The sequence below is a fragment of the Heliangelus exortis genome, chromosome 26 (assembly GCF_036169615.1).
Source record: "Heliangelus exortis chromosome 26, bHelExo1.hap1, whole genome shotgun sequence".
NCBI classification, from domain to species: domain Eukaryota; kingdom Metazoa; phylum Chordata; class Aves; order Apodiformes; family Trochilidae; genus Heliangelus; species Heliangelus exortis.
The window spans coordinates 874,018-892,945 of NC_092447.1; the positions used below are offsets into that span (position 1 = coordinate 874,018).

The 18,928-nt window shown below is 65.8% G+C and overlaps 3 protein-coding genes across 10 annotated transcripts; 2 read left to right on the forward strand and 1 right to left on the reverse strand.

Annotated features, from left to right (window-relative positions):
- Window positions 1-31: 31 nt before the first annotated feature.
- Window positions 32-6,644, forward strand: SIDT2 (SID1 transmembrane family member 2). 6 transcript variants are annotated; one of them, XR_011730665.1, is made up of 27 exons: window positions 33-605; window positions 728-849; window positions 931-1,092; window positions 1,170-1,215; window positions 1,324-1,425; window positions 1,503-1,586; window positions 1,726-1,837; window positions 1,933-1,998; window positions 2,108-2,201; window positions 2,326-2,381; window positions 2,732-2,803; window positions 2,900-2,974; window positions 3,182-3,250; window positions 3,510-3,631; window positions 3,714-3,787; window positions 3,877-3,943; window positions 4,051-4,124; window positions 4,209-4,332; window positions 4,416-4,533; window positions 4,609-4,745; window positions 4,823-4,931; window positions 5,024-5,093; window positions 5,196-5,242; window positions 5,485-5,590; window positions 5,684-5,794; window positions 5,874-5,987; window positions 6,075-6,644. XR_011730665.1 is itself a non-coding variant. In XM_071769066.1 (27 exons), exons 1-27 carry the CDS (start codon window positions 399-401, stop codon window positions 6,135-6,137), a joined length of 2,610 nt encoding a protein of 869 aa, XP_071625167.1. In that variant the 5' UTR covers window positions 36-398; the 3' UTR covers window positions 6,138-6,644. The 6 variants fall into 6 exon arrangements, 4 of the variants coding, with proteins under 4 accessions (XP_071625170.1, XP_071625167.1, XP_071625168.1 ...); XM_071769066.1 differs by having other exon boundaries at window positions 36-605; window positions 5,024-5,100; XM_071769067.1 differs by having other exon boundaries at window positions 36-605; window positions 3,182-3,244; window positions 5,024-5,100.
- A 435-nt stretch (window positions 6,645-7,079) lies between these two features.
- Window positions 7,080-9,559, forward strand: TAGLN (transgelin). Of its 3 annotated transcripts, none has more exons than XM_071769097.1 (5): window positions 7,080-7,201; window positions 8,115-8,314; window positions 8,409-8,586; window positions 8,669-8,771; window positions 8,981-9,559. In XM_071769097.1, the coding sequence occupies exons 2-5, from the start codon at window positions 8,135-8,137 to the stop codon at window positions 9,120-9,122; spliced, it is 603 nt and encodes a 200-aa protein (XP_071625198.1). In that variant the 5' UTR covers window positions 7,080-7,201; window positions 8,115-8,134; the 3' UTR covers window positions 9,123-9,559. The 3 variants fall into 3 exon arrangements, with proteins under 3 accessions (XP_071625198.1, XP_071625199.1, XP_071625197.1); XM_071769098.1 differs by having other exon boundaries at window positions 7,083-7,197; XM_071769096.1 differs by having other exon boundaries at window positions 7,143-7,205.
- Window positions 9,560-9,826: 267 nt separating this feature from the next.
- On the reverse strand, window positions 9,827-18,684 carry PCSK7 (proprotein convertase subtilisin/kexin type 7). Its single transcript, XM_071769070.1, has 15 exons — window positions 18,219-18,684; window positions 17,988-18,122; window positions 17,203-17,368; window positions 16,873-16,963; window positions 16,622-16,676; window positions 15,967-16,105; window positions 15,176-15,276; window positions 13,529-13,696; window positions 13,309-13,416; window positions 12,621-12,723; window positions 11,720-11,876; window positions 11,492-11,586; window positions 11,251-11,344; window positions 11,045-11,162; window positions 9,827-10,912 (listed from the first exon to the last, which is right to left on the reverse strand). The coding sequence occupies exons 1-15, from the start codon at window positions 18,663-18,665 to the stop codon at window positions 10,532-10,534; spliced, it is 2,358 nt and encodes a 785-aa protein (XP_071625171.1). The 5' UTR covers window positions 18,666-18,684; the 3' UTR covers window positions 9,827-10,531.
- Window positions 18,685-18,928: the final 244 nt, after the last annotated feature.

An 18,928-nucleotide genomic window follows, 5' to 3' on the forward strand; every position in this document is an offset into this window, starting at 1 on the left:
TGACGTCACCGCCGGCCCGTGTTTACAGCTGCCGCAGCCGTGGGGGTTCGAAACACCATCACCGAACCGGGCACCGTCACCCACACCGGCAGCCAGCACCGGGCACCGGCTGCGGGACCGGGATCGGGATTGCGACCGGAATCGGGATCCCGATCGGGATCGGAAAAGAGACCAGGATCAGGATCGGCACCGGGATCGCGATCGGGGTCGGGACCGGGATCGGGATTCGGACCGGGACAGGGATCGTGCACCGGGCAGCGGGATCGGGACCGGCCATGGGTCGGGGCACCCGGGCACGCCCCGGCTGACCGCCCCGGCCGGTTCCGTCCCGTCCCGTCTCGTCCCGTCCCGCCCCGGCGGACCTTGGCCGGCCAGGAGCGGCCGGGGATGCTGGCGGGATGCCGGGCCCTGGGGCGGCCGCGCTGGCCCGGGCGCTGCTGGCCTGGGTGCTGCTGGCCCCCGCGCCCACCCTGCCGCAGACCCCGGCCCCCGGGCAGCGGAAGGTGCGGGAGAAGGAAGCCAGCTTCAACACCACCTACGCCGACTGGGTGGACTCCGAGCTGCTCAACATCTACGCCTTCAACCACAGCGTCCAGAGGAACATGGTGAGCCGGCGGGGCGGCCCCGGGGTCGGCGGGGGGGAGGCGGTGGCAGCCGGCGGTGGGGACACGTCCGCTGCCACCCGGGCGAAGTCCGCCCCGCGCGGCCGACACCTGGCGTCCCGCAGACGGAGGGGGTGCGAGTGTCGGTCAACGTCCTGTCCGACCACAACGACCTGCCCGTCCTCTTCGTGGTGAGGCAGAAGGAGGCCGTGGTCTCCTTCCAGGTGCCGCTCATCCTCCGGGGGCTGTGAGTAGTGGCGGGGCTGGGGGGGGGTCCCGGGGGGCTGGCGGGGGTCCCGGTGGGCACAACACGGTTCTGGCTGCCCAGGTACCAGCGGAAGTACGCGTACCAGGAGGTGAGCCGCACGCTCTGCCAGCCCCAGACCAAGGGGGAGGTGGAGACCCAACACTTCTACGTGGATGTCTCCACGCTCTCCGTCAACACCTCCTACCAGCTGCGGGTCACCCGCGTGGAGAACTTCCTCCTGAAGTGAGTGGAACCCCAAACCCCAGCCCTGCCCTCCCACCCCCCTCCCCAGCCCTCACCCTTCCCTGTGCTCTCTGCAGGACCAACACAAGGTTCAGCTTCAACGCCACAGCCGCCCAGCCCCAGGTGAGGAGGGGTCTGGACAGTGTGGGAGGAGGTCTGCATCTGGGGCCAGCCTGGGGAGGAGTGCCTGGGGCCACCCTGGCAGTGATGTGCCTGTTCCCTCCCTCCCAGTATTTCAAGTATGTGTTCTCCGACGGAGTGGACTCGGTGATTGTGAAGGTGACCTCGGCCATGGCCTTCCCCTGCTCCGTCATCTCCATCCAGGACATCCTGGTAGGTTTGGTGGCAGGGGCCCCTGTCTGGGTGAGCCATGATGCCTGGTGGGGCTGACAGGACCCCTGTCCCCACAGTGCCCTGTCTATGATCTGGACAACAATGTGGCCTTCATTGGGATGTACCAGACCATGACCAAGAAGGCAGCCATCACCGTGCAGGTGGGCACAGGGCAGTTCCCCTCCCTGCCCCTTCTTTGCAGGGGTTGTCGCGCTGGGGTGGCCCCTGGGGAGCTCCATCTGAGGAGTGGTGTGGGACACCCCTGCCTGGGCTCTTCTGACCGCCCCCTCTGTGCTGCAGAAAAAGGATTTCCCCAGCAACAGCTTCTACGTCGTGGTAGTGGTGAAGACAGAGGATGAGGCATGTGGGGGGGCTCTGCCCTACTATCCCGTCGCCAAAAACAGTTCCCCAGGTATGCTTGAGGGGTAATGGGGGAGTGGCACTGAGCCCTCAGCTCAGGCAGGGGGGTGGGGAAGGACAGCAGCGTCCCTCTGTCCCTTCTTCCAGACACACCTGTAGATCAGCACGACCGGCAGAAGATGCTGGAGGTGATGGTGTCACCAGCCATAACCTGTAAGCCCTTGGAGGGGGGGTGTCTGGGGAGTACCAGGCTCCATAGGGGCCCTGGGACAGGTCCTGGGGGCTGCCACTCACCCTGAGGGCTTGTCCTGGCTCTGCACAGCGGAGGCCTATGTGAGCAGTGTGCTCTTCTGCCTCGGCATCTTCCTCTCCTTCTATGTCCTGACGCTGCTCATCGCCTGCTGGGAGAGCTGCCGGTGAGCCCCTGGGCATTGCTGCCCTCCCCACTCCTGCTCTGTCCCCATCCCTGCCCCTGTCCCCATACCTCTGTCCCTGTGGGGACCCCAGCGTGCAGTGTCTGATGGCCGTGTCCCTCTGCAGGCAGAACAAGAGGAAGGGGCTCCTGGCAGCCATGGACTCGCCCAGCCTGGACACGGGTGAGGGGCTGGAGGCAGCACCTGGGGTGGTGGCACATGTGGGGGGTCTGCCGGGGGGTTCCCCATTATTCCACCCTCTCCAGCCCACGGCAAAGCCCTCGGTCCTGTGGGACTTCCCCTCTTGACTCCCAGCTCCTGGGGGACAAACCCCGGTGTGGGGAACATGGGGGACACCCTGGCTTTGGTGGGGCTGTGTGGGGGCTGGGGGTGTCTCACCAAGTCTCTCTCTTTCTGCTGCTTCCTGGGGCCTCCAGCATCTCTACTGGGTAGGTGACAGCCCCAGCTCTGTCCTTGGCTGCTGGGTGCCAGGGGGGCTGCTGGTGGCTGACGAGGACCCCCCTGTCTCTCAGGGCACGCCCGCAGCATCCCTGACGTCTTCCTGGGCCACTCTCCCTACGACAGCTACGGTTACGGCTCCTTTGGTGAGTACCACGAGTTGTCCCTTGTCCCATCCCCGCCTATCCCTGCCCACCCCGGCTGTGCCCACCCTCTGTGGGTCCCACCCTCTGTCCTGGCAGGGAACGGCTCCTCCAGCAGTGCCGAGGGCCTCACTGACAGCCTGGCCTCCTCTGAAGTGCCCTACAGCTACGTGGGTGAGTGCCAGAGCGGTGGCCGCCACGGTGTCCTTGGGTGGTACCAGGCTGCCCCGACGGTGCCGGCAGCGCCCCGGCTCTGCCCCTCGTCATCTCCTGGGACCCTCCCTGCAGCGGGGTCTCCATCGACGGTCACATGCCGGGACCATCCCCCCCCCCCGGGCTTGGCACCGCTCCTGCCCCGATAACTCTGTCTTTCCTTTGAAGGGCAGGAGCAGTTCAAGCGGCGCACGCCCTCCACCCTGATGAGGCCGCTGAGCATTGCCATGGGTAGATGTTGGTACCGGGCAGGGACGGGGCCAATCAACCCAAAATCTGCCCTGCCCCACACTTGCCCCTGGGGTGCTGAGCTGACCCCCACCCTCCCCTGCTGCCCCTGCAGGGCCCTGGGGGTCCAGGGCTCAGGGCAGTTCCCTGGTGTCAGTTGGAGAGGAGGTGGCCGAGCGGTTAATTGGGGGTGATTGGGGGGCTGAGGGTGGTTGGGTGCCTTGGGGGCCGGGCTGGGGGGCACGCTGACCCCCCCTGGCTCCCCCAGGGGAGCGGTCGCTGGAGAACGTGGCCGGCCGGCCCCGCCTGGACTCGCTCAGCTCTGTGGAGGAGGATGACTACGACACGCTGGCTGACATTGACTATGACAAGAATGTCATCCGCACCAAGGTGCGTCTCCCCCGCGCCCCCCGTGTCCCCCCAGGCTGCTCCCTGCTGGCTGAGCTGAGCCCCCACCTCCCTCTCCTCCCAGCAATACCTCTGTGTGGCCGACCTGGCCCGCAAGGACAAGCGGGTGCTGCGGAAGAAGTATCAGATCTACTTCTGGTGAGTGGGGGGTGGCGGGGGGCACGGACTGGGGTCCCCATCAGCGGTGGGCAGCAGGGACCCCCTGACCCCCTCCCCGCCTCTCCCAGGAACATCGCCACCATCGCTGTCTTCTACGCCCTCCCGGTCATCCAGCTGGTCATCACCTACCAGACAGTAAGTGTGCCACTGGTGGTCCCTGGCCACGGTGGGGACCTGCCTGTGCCTCAGGGGTCCTCCTGTGTCCCCACGTCCTGTTACCTGCTCTCCTCCTGTCCCTGCAGGTGGTGAACGTCACCGGCAACCAGGACATCTGCTACTACAACTTCCTGTGCGCTCACCCGCTGGGGAACCTCAGGTGGGTTGAGCTGGGGGCTGGGGATCTTGCAGGGGGAGAAGGAGGGGCATCCATGGCACCCGTGTCCTGACTGTCCCCTCGCAGCGCCTTCAACAACATCCTCAGCAACCTGGGCTACGTCCTGCTGGGCCTCCTCTTCCTCCTCATCATCCTCCAGAGAGAGATCAACTACAACCGGGCGCTCATGCGCAACGATACCCACGCTCTGGTAAGGGAGGGGTGGCCCTCGGGGGGGGGTGTCTCAGCTGCCCAGAACCTCCAACTGCCCCTCCTTCCACTCCCACCCCCCAGGAGTGTGGCATCCCCAAGCACTTTGGGCTTTTCTACGCCATGGGCACAGCGCTGATGATGGAGGGGCTGCTCAGCGCCTGCTACCACGTCTGCCCCAACTATACCAACTTCCAGTTTGGTGAGTGCCTCCCGGCCCCCCCACCGCCCCTGCTGGGGCCACCCCCACTCCACTTACCACTGTCCTCCCCCACAGACACCTCCTTCATGTACATGATAGCAGGGCTCTGCATGCTGAAGCTCTACCAGAAGCGTCACCCGGACATCAACGCCAGCGCCTACAGCGCCTACGCCTGCCTGGCCCTCGTCATCTTCTTCTCCGTCGTCGGGGTGGTGAGAAGGGTGGGGGCTGGTGGTGGGGGGGACACGGCCGGCCACCCCCACCGCCCCTCACTCCACTGGCCCCACAGGTCTTTGGCAAGGGGAACACAGCCTTCTGGATCGTCTTCTCCGTCATCCACATCGTGGCCACCCTGCTGCTCAGCACCCAGCTCTACTACATGGGGCGCTGGAAGCTGGGTGAGGCGGAGGGGCACTGGTGGGGTGAGCTGGGGGGTGGTGGGGCGGACCCCTGGCAACACCTCCCCTCCTGTCCTCTCCTGTCCCCACAGACTCGGGCATCCCACGCCGGATCCTGCACGTGCTGTACACGGACTGCGTGCGGCAGTGCAGCGGGCCCATGTACGTGGTGAGTGCAGGCGCCACCGCGCCGGGGACACCTCCTCTGCCTTTCCCCCCCCCCCAACAGTGCTCCTCACAGCACCCCCCTCGGTCCCTTCGCAGGACCGGATGGTGCTCTTGGTCATGGGAAACATCATCAACTGGTCGCTGTAAGTGCAGAGGCCCCGCGCCCCTTCTGGGGGTCCCCATCTCCCCTGCTGCCCTCCTGCTGTCCCCCAGCTGAGGCTGGGCTGAATACTACCAGCTCGTGACAGCTGTGAACTGAGCCTGGCAGGCCTCCTGCAGCCCTGGTGTCCCCACACCCTGTCCTGGGGGGACATTAGGGAGTGTGGGGATGGCGGGGGGGATCCCCAGGCTGTGCTGACCCCACTGCCTCTCCCTGCCTGCCCAGTGCTGCCTACGGCCTCATCGTCCGCCCCAATGACTTTGCTTCCTACCTGCTGGCCATTGGCATCTGCAACCTCCTCCTCTACTTTGCCTTCTACATCATCATGAAGGTGCAGGACAAGCCCCCAGCCCTGCGGGGGGGTGGGAAGGGTCAGGCACCCCTGCCTGCTCCTGCCTGCACCTGACCTTGCACCTTCCCGCAGCTCCGCAGTGGCGAGCGCATCAAACTCATCCCCTTGCTCTGCATCATCAGCACCTCGGTGGTCTGGGGCTTCGCCCTCTTCTTCTTCTTCCAGGGGCTCAGCACTTGGCAGGTGAGTGGGAGGGGGGCACGGTGGGGTGGCTGGGGTGGCCACCAGCTGGCGTGGTGGCAGCTGGCCCTGTCCCCAACAGAAAACGCCGGCTGAGTCCCGGGAGCACAACCGCGACTGCATCCTGCTGGACTTCTTTGATGACCATGACATCTGGCACTTCCTCTCCTCCATCGCCATGTTTGGCTCCTTCCTGGTGGGTGCTGGCTGTCCTGGCTGTCCCCTGCTGTCCCCTGCTGTCCCCACAGCCCCGCCGGCTCACCATGGCTCCCCTTACCCCCAGGTGCTGCTGACGCTGGACGATGACCTGGACTGTGTCCAGCGGGACAAGATCTACGTCTTCTAGGAGCTGGTGGCTGCCCACTGCCTGGGCCTGTGCCAAACCCCGGCCTCAGCCCCTGGGGGAGAGATGCTGGGGCTGGGAGGGTCCCACCGGCTGCTCCATCCCCCTCTCCGCACAGCCCGGGGGTTCTGCTGTGCCTCCTTCCTGGCACTGCCTGCCTGTACCCGGGCAAGCCATAGCCAAAAGGGGGCTGGGGGCTGCCGGAGCAGCCCCCCGAATGGCAGTGGACACTGGAAAAGGTGCTGCTGCTGCCGCGCCGGGGTGGGGCTGGGGGGCCGGGGCCAGCGCCCTGCCCGCAGCCCCCTGACCCACCCGAGCGGGTGCGGGTCTCTGTTCAGTGCCTGAGTCCTATGGGTGGGAGGTGGGGTGCGTGTCCGCGGGGGCGGTGGTGGGACAGGTCCTGCTCGTGTTTCCTGAACCGTCCCGGGGGCTCTGGGTCGCCGCCGGGTGCCCCCCGCGCCGCCCCCCGCCCTGCTGGGAAGGGACTCGCATTAAAGTCTCTGCACTTTGCCAGCGCCTGCCGCCTCCTGTCTGGGCAGCGGGGGGTCCTGGGAGCTCGGATGAGGGGTTTCTGAGGGGTGCGGGGGGCTGGAGGGGCGAGGCCAGGGTGAGGGATGCGCGGAGAGGTCGGTTCCCGGCGGCAGAGGGAATCCCGGGGGGGTTGCGGGATGCCCAGGGCCGTGCCCGCCCCCCCGGCAATGAGCACACGGGGAAACCAGCCGGGAGGTCAGGGGGGGCCGCGGCCGGGCGAGCGCTTGGCTATAAAAGGAGTTGGGTCCCCGGCCCCCCGCCTCTTCCTGCCGGCCCCCCACCCCCGGGGCAGGCACGCGGGGAATGCTCGGGCACGGGCCGGACTCGCCGCTTTTCGGAGTCTTTCCCCAAATATGGTGTCGGGGCCGCAGCCCTGGAGCGCGGCAGGGGCTGGCCTGGCTCGGGGGGGGGACGACTGGGAGGCTGGCCCCCCGGCCGGGCTGACATCACTGTCCCGACGCCGGCCTTTTAGCACAGGGCTGGCCCCCCCGACCCGCAGAGCTCCGGAGAGCATCGCCCCGCGCAGCTGCTTGTGCGTGAGTCCTGCGGCGGGGGCGGGGGGGCAGCAGGGTGGGGGCAGCAGGGGTGCTACTCCCCGGCATGGGGACCCTCTGCCTGGGGGGATGATGCCGCTCCCGGGCCCGCGATCCTGACACCGGGGCGGGGATCCTGCTCCTGGGGTGAGGGTCCCGCTCCCGGGATGGGGGTCCTGCCCCCGGGCCGGGATGCGGGGCGGCCTCCCCGGGAGCTGCTGCCCGAGCTGAGGACCGTCCCGCTGGGCTGGGGACCTGCCGGGGCTCGGTGCCACCCCCGCTCCTCGGGATGGCCGGGATCAGCCTCCCCTGTCCCGTCCGCCCGGGTGGGTAAGGGGCTGGCAGGTCCGCGGGCACCGCCTTGTGGACACGGGAGGCATGACAGGGAGGCTGGGGGCTGCCTGGGACCCCCGTGCCCCCCTGGCAGCCTGCGGGGTCACGGACACGGCTGCCACCGCCTCCCACCTGGCACCAGGACCTGCCACACGCCAAGGCCACCCATGGCATCGTGGACACCAGCTCTGCCGTGGCAACCCTGCCACCTGGACCCTCTTGGGGACATGAAAGCTGGTCCAGATGGAGGGAACAGCCATGCCAGGGACACTCGTGGCAGCCCAGAGCTGTCGAGTGGCTGAGGGGACAGGGATAGGTCAGAGGACAGGGATGGAACTGCTCTCCTGTGCACCCTGAGCCAGGAGCAGGGATGAGGCAGCTCTGCCGGGACAGAAGCCACCTGTCTGGGCCATGCGAGGGGTCACAGCCACACACTCACCTCCAAACATACCCAGATGGAGCCCAAGAGCCGCTGAGTGGCATGGGGTGCACCCAGATGGTGCCTGTGGAGTCCCTGGTCAGGGAGGGGGACGGTGTGATGTCCCACCAGCAGTCTGATGGTCCCCTCCCTTCCTACCACTAGGTCTCCCACCCATCGCAGACATGGCGAACAAGGGCCCAGCCTATGGCATGAGCAGGGATGTCCAGGCCAAGATCGAGAAGAAGTACGATGAGGAGCTGGAGGACCGGCTGGTGGAGTGGATCGTGGCGCAGTGCGGGGCAGGTGTGGGGCGCCCGGAGCGGGGCCGCCTGGGCTTCCAGGTCTGGCTGAAGAACGGCATCGTAAGTGGGGGCCCGGGTGTCCTGGTGGGGCTGGTGTTGGGGGGAGCCCCTCAGCGTGTGCGTGGTGGTGACCCCAGCCTCTCCTGTGCCGCAGGTCCTCAGTCAGCTGGTGAACAGCCTCTACCCCAGCGGCTCCAAGCCCGTCAAGATCCCCGACACCCCCCCCACCATGGTCTTCAAGCAGATGGAGCAGATCGCTCAGTTCCTCAAGGCTGCCGAGGACTACGGCGTGGTCAAGACCGACGTGTTCCAGACCGTCGACCTCTTTGAAGGTGCGGGCAGGGGTCGCCGGGGTTTGGGGGGGCTGGGGCTGCCGCGCTGTGCCCGTCCTCACACCCCTCTGTCCCTTGGCAGCCAAGGACATGGCAGCAGTGCAGAGGACACTGATGGCCCTGGGGAGCCTGGCAGTCACCAAGAACGACGGCAACTACCACGGGGACCCCAACTGGTTCATGAAGTAAGTGGGGGCGTGTGGTACCCCCCCTGTGCCCTGGGGTGAGCTCCTCCCACATGGCCACCCAAAGCTCAGCCTGGGAAGTGAGGGTGGTTGGGGACCTCCTGAGGGGCTGCTGGGGCACTCCCTGGGGAAACGGGGACTGCTGAGGGCCCTGGGGACGGGGAGGAGGGCGCGGGGGGACGTGGCATGGCCTCTCCTCCACCCCCCAGGAAAGCGCAGGAGCACAAGCGGGAGTTCACCGAGAGCCAGCTGAAGGAGGGCAAGAACGTCATCGGCCTACAGATGGGGAGCAACAAGGGAGCGTCACAGGCGGGGATGAGCTACGGCCGACCCCGGCAGATCATCAGCTAGACACCCCCCCACTGCCCTTGGGAGAGCAGCCCCTGCCGGGACCCCCGCCTCGGCTCCCCCCTCACCAAATGGTATTTATTGGAAACGAAACGCCATCCAGCCCCGGAGACCCCCGCGCATCCGCCCACCCGGCCTGGGTGACACCGCGGTGGCCCCGCCACCCTCGCGCAGTGCCCCGGGCAGCCTCTCCCCTCTGGCCTCGCACCCCCCGCGGTACCCCGCGTACCCCCCCTTCCTTCCCCCTGCGATGGGGGCCGTGGATGGGAAAGGCCTGTGCCTTCCCCTCCTCCCTTCCTCCCCCTCCCCCCGGAGCCACCTGGCAGCCCCGCACCAGCCCCGCGCCACCGCCGCAGAGATCCTTGAGCAACGGGGAGGCGAGTAAATGGGCCTCGGTTTTGTACTTGTTTTTTTGTCAAAATTAAAAGGTTCTTCATCTAGCGCCCTCTCGGCAGGTTTCCTCCCCACTCCAGGAATGCTGCTCAGGGCTCCCGAGCCATATCTGCTCCTGCTTCCGGCTCAGAACCCGGGAGAACCAGAGCTGAGGATCAGGGGGCTGGGTTGTTGGAGCCCCCCAGTTATCCCAGGGGGGCTGTGAGGATCCAGGAGCAGATCCTGCACCCTGGGGCTGGGTGACTCTGGGGCTGGGTGACTCCTGATTCTGCAGCATGAGGAGGGCAGAGGAGTGAGGGGTGGTGGTGGGAGAAGAGGGTTTTTAAGACTTTATTTGGAAAGCTACACAAAAGGGCTTTGCTGATTAAAAAAAACAAACCCCAGCTTTAAAAAAATAACCCAAACGCACCCAAGGACGCATGAGCAAGCCCGCCCCTTAGCCACTGCCAGCCCAACTCAGCCTCCCCTGCCCGGCCTGAGCAGCCACTGCCTGTGGCCTCAGCCCTCCCAGCACCGGGCGGGCAGACCTGGGGCCACCATCTGTGCCCCTGCCACAGGGACAGCCCCTGCTGCCCCCCCCAGCAAGGGGTCAAAGCGCTGCAGCCACCCCCTGCCCGGCTGCAGGACACAGGAGGAGGTGGCGGGGTCAGAGTGCAGGGGACAGGGAGCAAGCGCTGGTTGGAGATGGGCAAAAGGAGTCCCTGCTGCCCAACTGGGCGGGACCGGGGGCCCGGGCCAGCTCCTGACCCTCAGGACAGGCAGGTGACAGTGACAGTGCTGCAGCAGGCACCCGGCAGGCACCGCTGCGGGCTCCATGCAGCCGGCAGGACGGGCTCTGTGAGGAGGGGATTAAGGCTTGCGTTGTGTTCCAGAGGCAGGGAAGGGGAAGGTCCCCTCCTGCTGCCAGCACTCCTCCTGCTTCTGAGCCACCTCCAAGGAGGTGGCAGGGGTCCCGGTGGCTCGGGAGGTCTCTGCTGCACGTACCTAGAGGGGGGACACAGCCCCACCCCCAGCCCCAGCTAGCAGGGCTGGTGCTCCCTGTCCTCCTCCCGGCCACGGTACCCTGCTACGACCGGGGGGGCCTCCTGGAAGCTGCTGCTGGGGAGCTTGGGGTGGGTGGAAGTCCAGGACCCCTCCTCCCTCTCGTCCTGCTGGGCAGGCTGCAGGTGCTCACACTCAATCTCGACATCCTCAATGTCCTTCTCCCGGTAGAGTGGCACTGACTCCATCTCCAGGCCGTTCTCCAGGGTGCTGCTGTGCTTCCCTCCCTGCTGGTACCACCTGCAGCTGGTGGAGCCGTTGCAGGTCACGTCCAGCCCCACGCTGTTCCTGGTCAGGCAAACCTCCAGCATGTAGTAGAAAGTCCAGAACACGGCAAAGCATCCCAGCAGCAGGAGGGTCTGCGGAGGAGACGAGGAGATCCTTAGAGAAGCAAAGCCCTCAGCCACCCGGGAGCCCCGGTGTCATCCAGCAGAGGGCACAGCTCCAGGAGGGTCACTCCTCCAGGAGGGTCAATCCTCCAGCAGGCTCACCTTGAGGGTGTTGGCTGTGATGGTGTGGGGCTGCTCCTCGGGGATCTCCAGCCCTGGTGGGCAGGGCAGGGAGAAGTCACTGCTCAGGTACCGGCCGCTCATGGCTTCCTCCAGCAGCCTGGGGGGCAGAGGTGCCCCGTGAGGGTCCCGCAGGCTGGACTGCCCCAGGGAGGGTCCCCCACCCAGACAGGGCTCTGGTGTCCTACCTCTGACGCTCCTTCATCTCTGCTGGGGACCAGGAGGAGCCGTACAGAGTCAGCTGCCACTGCTTCAAGGTGCCAGGCCTCAGGCTTTCATCTCCTGGGGATTGGATCAATGAGGAACTCCCTGTCCCACCTGGCTGGATGGCTCCACATGGAGCTGACCCGAGGCCAACCCAGTGCAGAGCTGGCAGCTCCCCAGGAGCCACCACAGCCCCAGGCAGGAGCCCTGGAAGGCAGAACTCACCAATGTCCCTGACCACCAGCCTGTACGTGCCCTGTGCCTCCTCACCCCAGCACCGGACAGTGGAGAAGGTCCAGTCAGCAAAGCCATTGGGGTCCCTGCCAAAGGGGGAGGAGATGCAACCCGTGAGAGGGGGGCACAGCCTGGGGCAGGGGGCTGGATGTGGGCCCCAGCTCTCCTGCTGGGTGTCCTGCCCAGCAGTGGGGACCTCCTGCCCTCCTTGGTGCTTACGAGTCCATGCTCCTGGTGGTCCCTATCAGGGACATCATTCCACTGGGGCAGAAGAGCCTGATCTCCAGGTTGCCACGGCGAGGGTGGGTTATGGTGATGGTGACTGCCACGTGCTCCAGGGTTCTCATGCCAGAGAGCTCCAGGTCGGTGGTGGTGACTGGGAAAGGGAGGCAGGGTTTGGCAGGGCTGGGATGGAGCCCCCACTTCCACACGGCCCAAGGGGCTGCTGTGACAGGGAGCAGGACACACACACACTTGTCACCACCCAGCACAGTCCCTGAGGCCACGGGGAACAGGTTAACTCAGTCACCAAAGGCACCAAACTCAGGCACCAAAGGGTGCTTTTTCTGCCTCTCCGGGCAGAAGGAGCTGCTTGACCCCCAACCCATGCCTTGGAGGCAGAGGGGGTTAACCCCCCCCTGGCAGCCTGAGGTCTCACCCCTCTGCCCCTCTGTGGTGCTGGCACCTGCTGCAGAGCTGGACCAGCCCAGTCAGAGGAAAGGGAAAACCTGTGCCCAGCCCCAGAGGCAGGGGACAGCTCTCCTTCCCACTGGTAGCTGCCGGAGCAGTGCTGTGTTTGTGTGGACAGAGAGCAGCCAAGTCAGGAGCTGAAGCATTTCCTAAAATGGTCAAAGCCAGAGGAGCAGCAGTGGCTGCTGCCCAGCCTGGCCCAGCTCCTAACGCCGGGCTGGCTCCCCACAGCCCTCACCCCAGGGGATGGAGTTATGGGGAGGGGACCAGAGCCACAGGCACCCTGGGGAGCAGCAGGGACACGAGAGAGGGCAAAGCCCATGCAGACCAACACTTAACCCCTCTGTGGCCTGGCCTGGCCCTGCCCAGCAGTGCCCCAGCTCCCCGGCGTGCAGCAGCACGTGCTCCCACGTGGCACACCTGCTCTTACCATTCCAGGTGACCTCCAGCTCCTGTGGGAGCAGGGGGATGCTCCTGCCCTCCCTCAGCACGGGGCTCATGTAGGAGGCGAGGTAGGGGACAGACTCCCACACCTGCCAGGGGAAAGGAGTCAGCACGAGGTTGTGTCCTCCCTGCACATCCCCCTCTCCATCTCCCACCACCCCTGGGAGCTGCTCGGGGCTGCAGCACCCCTCATGTGGGGGATGTGCTGGAGAACCCAAAGCCCTCTGACAAGAGGGGACAATGCTGGCACAGGATGTGCTCTGCTCTCCACACCACCAGAGGCAGAGGGGGGGACAGAAGGGGGGACAGAGGGGGTTCCCCCTGCCTGCCCTGAGCACATCCCCCCCTTGGCAGCCCCTGGGACACGGAGCCTGGAGCTGACAGCTGAGAACCTCCCCGATTCCCAGGGACACGAGGCCCTCCTCAGAGCAGGAGCTCCCCAGCCATGAATCAGAGCTGTCCCCCCCCCAGCCCAGGCTCTGGCCCATGGCTATATATAGTGCTGCCAGAGTGGGGGAAGAAGCTCCAGGCCCTGGTGACTTCATACCCAAAGCAGCCTGACAGCCAGGGCCGGCCAATGCGCTGGCCCCCAGTGTCAGCAGTGTCCCCCCAGGGCGTTGTCCCTGTCCCCCCAGAGCACTGTCCCTGTCCCCCTGTCCCTGGGAGGGCCCCACCTTGGCAGCATTGACCAGGCGCCAGGCGTTGAGGAGCCCGAAGCCGTGCTGGTGGCTGTGGCTGAAGCCTGCCTGGTTCCTGTCCCACTTGGCACGACGATCCTCGTACTGAAACCAGACACAGGGCACTGCCCTCACACCTGGGGACACCAGCAGACCCAGACAAAAGGGAACCAGAGGGAGGGAGGGAGAGAGGGACAGAGAAGGGAGGGGCACTGACCTTGGTGGCAGTGAAGACAATGATGTGCTGGACATCTCTCCAGGTGAGGCAGGGCCTCACCTGCAGCATCAGGGCAATCATCCCTGCAGCCAGGGGAGCAGCAGCCGAGGTCCCCGTGTGCCCCTCCGTGCAGCCCGTGCCCTTCTGCAGGTCCCAGTCTGTTGTCACCTGCCAAGAGAGAGTGGGGGGACACCTCCTGTCAGGCCACTGCTCAGCAGGGGGAGAGGGTCTGGGATGAGGGGCTGAAAAGCCTGGAAACATTTCCCAGGCAGTCCCTGGCCAGGACATGGGCACCCAGCAGAGAGAAGGACAAGGTGGGAAGGTCACCACTTCTGCTTCTCAACTAAGAAAGACCCTGGGACAATGCACCCCAGTGGAGAAGCTGTGAATGCAGACAGTTCTTTTGGAGAGACAGAGGCACTGAGCCTGAACTGAGCCACTCCAGGGAAAACTCAGGGTCACTGGAGTGTGGGACCTTCCTCATTTCCATTCCAGCCCACTCGGGGCTGTGCAGAGCACACAGAGCCTCTAAAGAGACATTGGGAGGTTCCCAAAATCTGCCCCTTGACTGCAAACCCAACGTGTTTGTCTCCCTGTGCCTGCACTGCCAAAAGCTGTGGGGTTTGTTGCCTTCTATGTTTGACTCCAGAGCATTCTGCCAGCTGGTGACAGCTCCAGCTCACACTCAGAGGCCACACATCCTGCAGAGAACACCCTGAGCAGCACAAACTGTCAGTAGGAAACGTGGTGGGTGCCAGAAGCTGTATTAAATTCTTCCTGTTAAGGAAACCACACAACATTTACAGTCTGGAGATAGCAAGGAGCCCAGGAGGAGGCTGCTGAGCACTTAACTCTGCCACCCCTGAAGCAGAACTGGAGGGCAGGAGCTCTGATCTCTCCTCTTGGCTCCCTGGTGGAGCTCCTGTGGCCATTGCTCAAAATGGGGTCTCAAAATCTGAGACCTGCCAAGTGCCCTCACCAGCAGCAGGCTTGGGGGAAGCCTGGACTTAAACCCAAACCTCTGTAACTCCCAAAGGAAGAGCAGCACAGCCCTGGCTTGGCTGCTGTTCCCTTTTTTCCTAGCCTCAGGAGTTTCCAACCCAGCCTGGGACAAATGAAGTTATTCCTGGAAGGAAAAATTAACTCTGGGTTTTACTTTCTCTGCTGCAGGAGCCCTGGCACTGCTCTGGGCAGCTGTGGCTGGGCACAGAGTGTCTGTACTGAGAGGAAATGCTCCCCGTGCCTGCCAGGCCAGGGGCAGCTCACCCCAAAAGAGTCAGGAGCCAGGCACATTCCCCCCAAGCTGCCCCAGGGTGGTTTGGGCTCTGCAGTGCCCACAGGACAGGAACAGGTCGAAGCCATGTGGCCCCCTGTATCCTGAGTGCCATGAGTGATCCAGCACCCAAAGTTGATACAAATATTCAAAAAAATTCACTGTGAGCAGCACATGTGCCAGGACAGAGAAAGAGCTGGGGCCAAGGAGGTTAAAGAGCCCAGTGCTGCTCCCAGCTCACCCTGCACCCCTTTGGAGCAGGACCCAGGGGCCTGGCTGGGGACAGGAACCTCCCACTCGGAGCACAGACCTAAATGAGGAGCATTCCCTGCCTGGCAGAGGTGTCAGGGGAAGGGAGGGGGCAGGGCACTCACGATGCTCCTCATCATCTTGTCCCCACCACTGAAGGTGACAGCCAGCATGGATGCACACTCCTCGGCGTAGAACGGCATGGAGCCCGTCTCATCCACTGCACCTGGGGAAAAGCCAAGGCCTGGGCTCCAGGGAGCTGCTTCCCCTTCAGCTGCTGCAGCTGGAGGGCTGAGGAGCCCCCACAGGACCCCTCCTGCTCGCTGTGCCCTGCCACAGGTTGGGAAACCCACGGGAAAGGCGGCCACAAGAAATAAATCCATCTCCTCCTGCTGCGACCAGTGCTGCTCAGAGCTTCCACCCCCCAGGCAGCTCCTGGGAAAAGGGGAGCAGAAATTCCCTGCCTAACACACAGGGTGGGGAACTGCACCCATGGAGCTGGCAGGGAATCTGTCCTAGCCCCAGAGGTCTGAGGACAGCCAGGAATTTCTCTGGCCTCCTCCTGCATCCTCAGCCAAGAGTTGTGGCAAGATGAGGGGCAATGGGCACAAGGTGCCTCTGGGGAGTTTCCTGTTGAAAATTTTTCCCCATGAGGACAGTCAGACACTGGAATGGCCTCTTGGGGGAAGTGATGGATTCCCCCACGTTGTAAAGCTTTAAGTCTCAGCTTGATGTGATGCTGGGACACTGCACATAAACAGTAACATCAGAAGGGTTGGACCAGAAGATCCTTGAGGTCCCTTCCAACTCTGTGATTTTATGTCAAACCTCCACCCACTGCCGGACTCACTCCCAGAGCCTCTCCAGACTCACTCCTCTGGGGGGCGGTGACTTCCCTTTCCCGGGAGCCACTCACCGATGGTGACGGTGTAGATGGAGTTGGCGTAGCCGTCGTAGTTGCAGTTGTCGTTGTGCTGGCCCCCGTTGCCACTGGCCACCACGAAGATGCTGCCGAAGCCCCGGCGCCCCGCCATGACCCCGTGCTGCAGGGCAGCCTGCGGAGAGGGAACCCTCGGCTTGGCCTTCGCCGGGAAACACCCGCACCAGCCCGGCTCGGGGGCTCAGGTCCGGGCCAGAGCCCCGCACGGAGTTGATCCCCGCCTGCAGGAAGGGGAGGGGTGAGGCTCAGCTCTGCCCCCCGCCCCTCAGCGCCTCACGGGGCGTGCAGGGAGGGAAAAGGAATCCAGCGCAGGGCTGGGAGCTGCTGCCCCGTGGCGAGGGGAGCGCAGCGAATGCCCAGGAAGGGGGAAAAGGGAGGGGAAAGGGGTGGGTGACTCTCTTGGGGCCCCCCCGGGTGGTCCCCGGCTGTGACCAGCGGGAAGGGTCAGCCCCAGGGGTTATGAAGGAAAGCACGGATTGTGAAAAGCCTTTTCCTGCCAGGCTCAGCCTCTCCTTGGAAGGCTCATCCAGGGCTGTCCCCCTGCAGCAGTGCCACTGCCACCCCCACACACACCCCCTGCAGCACCTCTGCTGGAAACCGGGGTGCCCCGGGCTGCTGGGGGGGTCCTCACCTTCCCCAGCTGGTGGGGGCCATCCACAGTCTTCCCATCATCATCTGGACCCCAGCTGCAAAGAGAGACCCTGTGAGGTGGTGACAGCAGCTCTGCCACCAGCAGCCACCAGTGCCACAACTGGGAAGGGGGTGGTGCTTTCCCACCCCCTCGGTCCCTGCGTGCCCTGTGACCCCCGGGACTGTTTCCAGTGGGCAAAATGTTTGTTTTTTCTTTCCCCAGCAGGGCAGGGTGCCCTGGGCTGCCCTCACCTGCAGCTGTAGATGTCGTTGATCTGATAGTGCTTGTTGAAGGCAATGGCCTCCATGCTGTCTGTGAGGGGCCCGTCCAGCACACGGATGCCTGAGGGACACAAGGAGGGGACAAACTGCAAACCAACCCCCGGGTGGGATCAGAGTGGGGACCCCGTGTGCCTGAGGGACACCAGGGTGTGCATCCCCACCTCCCCCGCACCGACTCCTCCAGAGCCACCTCGGTGACAAGGACAGCACAAACAAACCCCCTCCCGAGGGGGCTTCACGTCCCCCTGGCCGGGGTGGAGGGCACAGCCCCTCCCAAGGGCAGGGAGCCCCCCGGGGTACCTGCGATGCGGCTGCCATAGGCCACCCCCACGGTGCAGAAGCTGTTGTTGGGCACCGCCGCGATCTCCCCGGCGCAGCGCGTCCCGTGGTGGTTCCCGTTCTCCTCGTCGGGGTGAGGCATGGGGTCGGGGTCGTTGGAGTTCAAGTCGTAGCTGCCTTCAGGGCTCTGAGGAGAGAGAGGGGCAGGGTGAGGCCCTTTGGGATCAGCAGGGAGCCTGTCCCCAGACAAGGGACCCCCGGGGCTGCTGCACGACGCTGCCGCCCGGAGGAGCCCAACTGAGGCCGCTCCGGTACCTCCTGAGCGCTGACACCCGAGCCCCAGCGTCCCCCCCGGGCAGGGTCAGTCCCATCCCCCCAGGCAGGGTCAGTCCCGTCCCCCCGGGCAGGGTCAGTCCCATCCCCCCCGGGCAGGATCAGTCCCGTCCCCCCCGGGCAGGGCCAGTCCCTTCCCCCCCGGGCAGGATCAGTCCCGTCCCCCCCCGGGCAGGGTCAGTCCCGTCCCCCCGGGCAGGGTCAATCCCATCCCCCCGGGCAGGGTCAGTCCCGTCCCCCCCCCGGGCAGGGTCAGTCCCGTCCCCCCGGGCAGGGTCAATCCCATCCCCCCGGGCAGGGTCAGTCCCGTCCCCCCGGGGCAGGGTCAGTCCCATCCCCCCGGGCAGGGTCAGTCCCGTCCCCCCGGGCAGGGTCAGTCCCGTCCCCCCGGGCAGGGTCAGTCCCATCCCCCCGGGCAGGATCAGTCCCGTCCCCCCGGGCAGGGTCAGTCCCGTCCCCCCGTGCCCACTCACGTAGTTGGGCTGGATGTCCTTCACAGTGTGCTCCACGCCATCATCCACCACCACCACCGTCACGCCGCGCCCCGTCACGTCGCGCTCCCAGACCCCGGTGACGTTGATGTCCCTGCCGGGGCTCCTGCGGTTGTTCTGGTGAAAGGGGAGGGGGGGTCACAGCGGGGGGTTCGCGGGCCTTACCGGGGGGGGGGTAGGGGCGGGTGTGAGGGCGTCCCCCCCGCCACTCACCAGGTGCCACTGCTGGGGGTATTTGGGGTCGTTAAAGTGCAGGCTGCGCTTGGAGCGCTTCAGCAGCTTCTGCTCCGAGTGCCACCGCACGCTGTCGTGCTGTGCGAACAGAGTCTCCACCGACCTCCGGATGGCTTCGGGCGGGGCGGCCGCGGCGGAGCGGCCGCGGGGAGGCGGCCAAGAGAGGAGGTAATGGCCCCGCAGCTCCCCGACCCGGCCCATGTTCACCAGCCCCGCCGCCCGGGCCAGCTCCTCCGCCCGCTGCTCCACCTCCTCGTCGGGAGCCTCCAGGCTGACGGCCCAGCTCAGACCCCCGGCACGGGGCTCAGCCCCGCCGCCCGCCAGGCCCCGCGGGGCGGCCGTGGGGAGCCAGGCGGCCCCCAGCCACAGGCAGGTGTGGATGCAGAGCGCGGCCTCCATCCCGGAGCTCCATCGCGGCTCCCGCATCAGACCGGCGGCTGCGGGACGGGGCAGCGGTGAGCGGCACGGGGGGAGGGACACAGAGCACCCCGAGCGGGCACCGAGTCCCGGGCAGAGCACCGGACCCGCTCCTCCCGGCCCGCCCTGCCCTCCGGTACCGCCGGGGATGGGTTTCCCCGGCTCTAAGCGCCCATCGCGGCTCAGCTCCCCCGGAGAGCGCCCGCAGCCCCCGGCGGAACGCGCGGAGCCCGGAACCCGGAGGACAAAGCTCAGGGACGGGCGGGACGCTC